The 7,236-nt window shown below is 36.8% G+C and overlaps 1 protein-coding gene across 2 annotated transcripts in view; it reads right to left on the minus strand.

The window, feature by feature from the left end:
* The window catches only part of SHPRH (SNF2 histone linker PHD RING helicase, E3 ubiquitin protein ligase), a 91,030-nt gene that overhangs the window by 76,523 nt on the left and 7,271 nt on the right, over positions 1-7,236 (minus strand). For both annotated transcript variants that reach the window (XM_010851496.1, XM_010851497.1), the window contains exons 2-4: positions 5,595-6,261; positions 2,703-2,832; positions 646-864 (exon numbers count right to left, since the gene is read on the minus strand). In XM_010851496.1, the coding sequence (XP_010849798.1) occupies positions 646-864; positions 2,703-2,832; positions 5,595-6,233 (988 nt within the window). In that variant the 5' untranslated portion in view covers positions 6,234-6,261. The remainder of the gene's footprint in view (positions 1-645; positions 865-2,702; positions 2,833-5,594; positions 6,262-7,236) is intronic.

The raw sequence follows: 7,236 nt of genomic DNA on the forward strand, positions 1-7,236 counted from the left end.
CACTAATTAAAATAAATCTATATAGGAAAAAGGAGAAATGGTTAGCACTTCACTTCCTAGGGTCCTGTAAAAATCTCATCTAGTGCCCATCCCTTTAAAGACAATGATAAAGCAGTGACACAAATGATTCTCATAAATCGATTACTTTTACAAAAACACTAGATGACATTTCATTTTATTATTTATTTTGTGGAGTAAAGAAAATAAGTATAACTAGGAAGCTGAGATAGTCACACGTTAGTCTCCCACTTTTATAAACTTGCTTTCTGTCCCTAACATTCATGATTAAATTGTATAGTTTCTTTCATATATTAGCACAATTCCCATCTGATCAGGTTACAAAAGCAATTCTTAGTTGGAAAGGCATGTAAAAAAAATTTCTTGGTTTTTAAAAATTCCATCAAGGCAGCCTTTACTCTAGTTGGAAAAACCAGTTCAAACTTTTATGGATGAGGGAACTCATAAATGAATTTCTCTAGGTGTCAATTTTGAAGGATGTCTTAGAAAATAATTTTGTTCACAGTAACACACTCATTCTATCCCATGCTTTCAATATGATTTGTTTACTGACCGATTTCCTCCACCCTAACTCTCTCATCTAATCCCTCTGATCAATTTGCCTTCCTTTAAGTAACTTATACTTGCCACTAGCAGGGGTGCTTTTGAAATGCTCCTGTTGTAGCATCCAGTTGACAGCCTCTCTTTGGTATGGTCTCAACACAGGCGTCAGCGCAGGATGCTGGACATCCACTTGGATGGACCGAGTTTCTTGCTGATGTGTCTGCTTCACAAAGTGATAGAGTTCATCAATGTCCTGTCCCTCTGGCTCACTATCGGAACCTTCCTCATCCTCTTCCAACACATCTGTATATCCAAGAACAAGTGTACTCAGAACAACAAGATCTACATTTATAACTATAGGCAATTCTTATTCCCAGAACATACCATGTACTCTCCTGACTTTGGGGCTTTGCTTAGTGTGCCTTTTGACTGATCAAAAATCTATGCTTCCACCCTTCAAGATAATATAATTGATACTTTTTTCATGACATTTTGTTTTCCCTGATCAGAATACTCTCCTCTGTATTATGCAACACTCTTATACATTGGATATAACAATACATTGCAATCTTTCTCATAGTATAATCGTTTGTGCTCATTCATCCCTTCCCCACTGAACTGTAATGCTCTTTGAAAGCAAAGGCTATCTTTTGTTTTTATAGCTCCTCAGAGCAGCCAGCATGTGCTATGCACATCGCAGATGTTTAAACCTCTGAGGAACTGAATGTGAATATCTATTGCAGTTTGTAAAAGAATAATTTATTTTACTTTTACAACATTAAAAAAATCCACAGGCAGACAATTTTCCTACATCTAATAAGACAAAGTTTCCCATTCTATTTCTTATGCTAAAAAAGGATAGGTATTTGGTAACAGCAGCAGCAGCCAATTAGGAGACCAAGGGCTTACGCCACCAATACAAATTCATAAGAATTTCAGATTCATTTGTTGGGCACAATTGCCCTGTGGAAAAAGATTCATGCCTACAATGTGAAAAAAAAAAAACAAACAAACCCTCAAACTCTTGAAAAATTTAAAAGGCTCCTATTGCCAATGATTTATTACTGAATGGTTTCAAACAGGCCTACACACATTTGTAGGACGTACCTCACATGCCTTAAAATAGAGACTGTACCACAAAATACACAATTAACTTTTTTCAATAAAAATTATGTCCTTTTAAGATTTTCAAAAGTTTACAATAAACTTTACATGCTTGGCTATTTCTGTTAGTGCAGGTGCATATTATTAGTAATTAAATTTGAAGTTTTCCTTTGAAAAGTTCCAATTTTATTATTTTTAAAAGGCAGAATAATGGACTCTTATCATAACTCTGAAAAAGTTCTAGATGTACTTCAAAGCATTCCTTCCAATTCTGAAACCAGTGATTTTCCTTTATGTCTTTACCATGCAAATGATTTACTATTATTAGTATTATGAAGCTTTGCAAAGAATGTACTGCAGAAAAACAACTCAATAACCAAGCTTAGAAACTGATTTCCCAGATATCCCAGTATAAAACTGTTCTGATTTGCACCAGAAATAAGGCTGACCCACCATGAGCAGGACTTGGAGAATCTGAGCCGTTTTTCCAGTCGTGCTGATGGGCTGCAGCAAGCCATCCACACTCTCCCTTGGGAACCAATGGCAGACAACTCTGAAACTGCAGTCCTGACCAAGGATGCAACTTCTTGCCAAGAAACAGTAGCAAAGTTAACTGGTCTTTATGGGAAGCAGGCTCTTGAGATTATTTGTCAGACTGCAAAGGAGAGGTGGAGTAAAGGCCGGCCAAGAATCTCTGGCCATGACAAAATAAAAAAACAAAAAAACAAAAAAACACAGCAATAATGCAAAAATTCCAATCAGCTCAGATCCCTTTATATTCTGCCTATTGATGCCATCAACATTTCTTGAGTACACACTATAAGCTAAGCATATTATTAAGCAAAAAAAAAAAAGACAAAAAGTATAGTAGTGGGGGCATTTAAGATAAGTATAACTTTGTCATATAGCAATTTTATGTTGGTTGTTCAATTTTATTATGGTTTTATCAGCTGTTTTTCTGGTTGTTATATACAGGATTTGGGAGAAATCCACAGCTCTTCAGTAGCAGCAGTTTTAAAGTTTACTTTAAAAATTACCTGGAATAATAAAATTGTATAGTTTTTCCATCACTCTCTTCATGAGTTGATTGAACTTTTTCATTCTTGAACTTGCATCACTCAGAAAATCTGGTTTTGCTAGGCCAGCTTCCAAAAGATAAATTCCAACCTACAAATAATTAATCAACATTAAAAAGTTTTGACTGTACTACACCATTTTTTATGACCATATAAGAAACACATTTTTAACACCATCAGTTTTAAAGGTATTCAGAGTATTTACCCCACAAACTCTAAATATATACCTACCAAATCTCAGATATTTCCGCTTTCAATAACAAATTTATTTTGCAATTTGAGTGCTTACTATGTATGATGCACCATTTAAGTAGCTAGAAAAAAATATTTCCCTACTGGAACCAAACCTGCAAGCTTGTGATGAGAACACCAATTCTACCTACCAAGTCAATGATTTCCCAGCTAGATGATCATCAGAATAATCAGTGACGCTGGTTAAAAATACAGATTCCCCAAGAAGATTCTTAAGCATAGATAGGTTTTACTAGATGGTAAAGCATCTGTCTGCAATACGGGAGACCCAGGTTTGATCCCTGGGTTGGGAAGATCCCCTGGAGAAGGAAACGGCAACCCATTCTAGTATTCCTGCCTGGAGAATCCCAGGGACGGAGGAGCCTGGTAGGCTACAGTCCATGAGGTCGCAAAGAGTCGGACACAACTGAGTGACTTCACTTCACTACTAGATCAAACACTAAAATGTTCAGGAAAATAGGCCCTGATTAAGGTTGTACAGCTTGACTTTGGTGAAACAATGTAGTATGAAGCTTTCCAGTCAAAATACTTGAATTTTAATACTGGCATTGATATTTAAGAGCTAAAAGAACAAACGAAATGATTGATTTTAACCCAAATGTTGTCATTTGCAAAATGGAGAGACAACTATATGAGATAGCCCACCTAGTATAATTTTAAAAGTTCCTAATGGTAGATAATCAACAAACACAGTTTCCTTCATTTCCCTGTATTATGCTGGGCCTGATCCATGATCACTGAGAGTCTCATATTCTTTCAGTAAAGAACAAAATTCAATCAGCATTACACTGGAATAAGTGGCAAAGAGTACTTTTCATTATTATTTATATTCTGCTCTGTGTTTGCTTAGAGATGCCTTGCTATTGCAGCAGTAAGTGTTTAAATATTTATAAAAGTAGGGATTAGAGAAGACAGAAGAGATCAAGACTTGATGTGGGTGAGAAGTGGATAGAACACAGGCATACAAACCACAAATTCTTAAATCTATTTTTAACTTGAGCCACAATTTGTGGCACTCACAATCACCAGAGAGGGGATGCTAGGTTGCAGAGTTTAACTGTACAGGGAAGAATTAATTACAATCTAATGCTTCTAAATTTTCTCCTTTCCTTCAGTCAATTCTGAAGCTATAAGTAGGGCTATTGATATAACTGCTTTTTAGTGTGAGAAATGTATAACACACATGTATGATATTTTCAACTGAACAAAAGTGAATTTAACATTTTAGAATTCAAGTATTGAATCAAGTATATTCAAGTATATTTCAAGTATTAGCATGAAGACATATTAACTTGCTTTATAGTTTTTGAAGTACATTTACATTACCTCCCCTGATTTTCAGCACAGTTGTATGAGGTAAAAGGAATGAGTATTATTTACATTTCATATGGAAAGAAGCTGAAATTAGAGTCTTTAAACGAGTCGCAAAAAGTTACTTGACTAGTGAATAGCAGAGCCTAAAATGAATCATAAATTTATTCATCCATTTGCTAGAAATCTGTTTAGTATTTGGTATTCTACTGGGCTGTGAAGATTAAAAAAACTTCATAGTTGAGTGACGGGGGGGAAGGTCTAAAATGGAAGTATACCACAAGCGATCAAGGCAAAAATAAGCATGTGCATCAGGTATTATGGGGGAAGAGCACGTAACACCATCCATGGAGTTTAAGAAAAGATCTCCCCAGATGAAGTAAACCCTGAGCTGCACATTGAGGAATGACCAGGAGTTCTGAGGGATGAGGAAGCAACAACCCAGGCAGAGGGACGTATGAGAGCGAAAGCACAGATGCAGAAAGACATCAGGGTGTATTCAGGAAACAAATCAATTTGTAGCTTCTGGGACAGAATAAAAAGCAGAGTGATAAAGAGTTGAGAAGGAGACAGATAAAGCTGGAGGAGATAAAGGCCTATCAAAGGAGAGACTTATATGCCTGCTAAGTCACTTCAGTTGTGTCCGACTCTGTGCGACCCCATAGATGGCAGTCAACCAGGCTCCCCCATCCCTGGGATTCTCCAGGCAAGAACACTGGAGTGGGTTGCCATTTCCTTCTCCAATGCATGAAAGTGAAAAGTAAAGTGAAGTCGCTCAGTCGTGTCCGACTGTTAGTGACCCCGTGGACTGCAGCCCACCAGGCTCCTCCATCCAGGGGATTTTCCAGGCAAGAGTACTGGAGTGGGTTGCCATTGCCTTCTCCAGATTATAGTTAATTCTGTAGGCATAAATAGACTAGAATTCCATTTGCATTTGTATCATACCAGCCCATAGACAAAGGAAATGAAAGAACTGAAAAGGCGGTGACTAAAGGATTGCTACTGGAAAAGAAAGAGATAATGAAGATCCAAACAAGTCGATGAGAGTAGAGCTGGAAAGGATGAATCAGGAAGATCCCAAAGAAGTACAGCCTGGAAATGACTGGCTATGATATATAAAATATATATGTATATATATTTTTATAGTTATTGAATGCCCCCAGTGAAGTGTACTTTGACACTTAATAATGAAATGCTTATCGCTGGCTTTATAGGGCTTCCTTCTAAGTTAATTTCAAAATGGGGTATCCAATGCAGAAGAGACTTAAAGGACACCACATAAATTGATACCTTGATAATGTTATTTTCTTCTGGTTTTTGGTAAAGTTTTATTCTTTTCTTCTTTTGCAGCCATTCCAAATCTTCTAACATTTCACTGCTGAAGGATGACTCCACTTGAATTCCCTTGTCACAGATACTGACTGGCTCACTGAGTCCTCTTTCTTTTTTCTCTATATTTTCACATCCTGAATGAACATAGATCAGGAACTGATTGCTCAACTTGGGACTCATCAGTGTAAAACTCTTTTCAGAAAAATTTTCAATTAAACACTGTTCAGGAAGAAGCTGAAGAGTGAATTCTCCTAGAAATGCCTTCCAGGAATTATCAAAGTTATAGGGAGAAATTACAATATTCAGCTTTACAGACAAAGGGGAAAAAATGCCACCAGTCTCTTCTTTATCAATTGATTTTGAGATGCTCACGGCTTTGGAACATCTCTTCTTTTCTCTGTGAGCCACTTCTTCCTTTAGACTGTCATCTAGGATGATGCGGTGAGCAGGAGAGGGGTCCAGACCTGGGTAGGATTGCTCGTCATCAGTTAAGGTGAGAGGTTCATTCCTCCTGTCCTCATGCATATTCCAGCAAAGCTGCTGTTGCGTTTCCTCATCTACCCTCACTGGGGGAGCACGTTTCCGTCGGCTGCTCATTCTCAAGTTCTCTTGGTAAATGTGAACCCTAGAAGATAAACACAACAGCAGACATTCCAAGAGAGGATTTTAGTATTAAAATAGTCCCAGATGAGCAATTCAACATAGAATAATAATCCCACACATAACATGAAATCTTTAAAGAGATACATAAAGCAATGGATAATTGTTTATAATAAGTCAAATACAGTTATGGAACACATTGACTATAATCTCTTGTATGACACAAATCCTAATGATTTTAACGGTCTTTTTAGAGAAATTTAATATAGACAAATTTTTGTTTATAATAAATTCTAAAAATACATTTAATGAGTTTTAAATACATATAGGTAAATCTCTCAAATATTCTGGAAATGCTTATTTGAAAACTTTTAATAACACTTAAACCCATATAATCACTACAGGATTTAATTTTGTTTTATAATTCCAAAGGGTTAACAAAACTTCACTTCTCTAAACATATATTCTTTTTCAAAAGAGGAAGATGAAAATATGGAAATGTATTTCTTTTTGTGAATTAGCCGATAAAAAGAATAAGAGGATAGCTAGACAGAGAAGGCAATGGCACCCCACTCCAGTACTCTTGCCTGGAAAATCCCATGGACGGAGGAGCCTGGTGCGCTGCAGTCCATGGGGTCGCTAAGAGTCGGACACGACTGAGCGACTTCACTTTCACTTTTCACTTTCATGCATTGGAGAAGGAAATGGCAACCCACTCCAGTGTTCTTGCCTGGAGAATCCCAGGGACAGGGGAGCCTGGTGGGCTGCCGTCTATGGGGTCGCACAGAGTCAGACATGACTGAAGTGACTTAATAGTAGTAGTAGTAGACAAGAAATAAGATGGTGCAAGATAGTAATGAGGGGAAATAAGGCAGAGACAATAAAAGAAAAGAATTTAAAAATACAGGAAAAAAGAAAAGAAAGCTTTTCAATTAAGTTGAAAGTAGCCTATATAAGGCAGGCCCTAAACTATATATATATATATATATATATATATATA

This window comes from Bison bison, unplaced genomic scaffold (genome assembly GCF_000754665.1).
Source record: "Bison bison bison isolate TAMUID 2011002044 unplaced genomic scaffold, Bison_UMD1.0 scf7180017864303, whole genome shotgun sequence".
Taxonomy (NCBI): domain Eukaryota; kingdom Metazoa; phylum Chordata; class Mammalia; order Artiodactyla; family Bovidae; genus Bison; species Bison bison.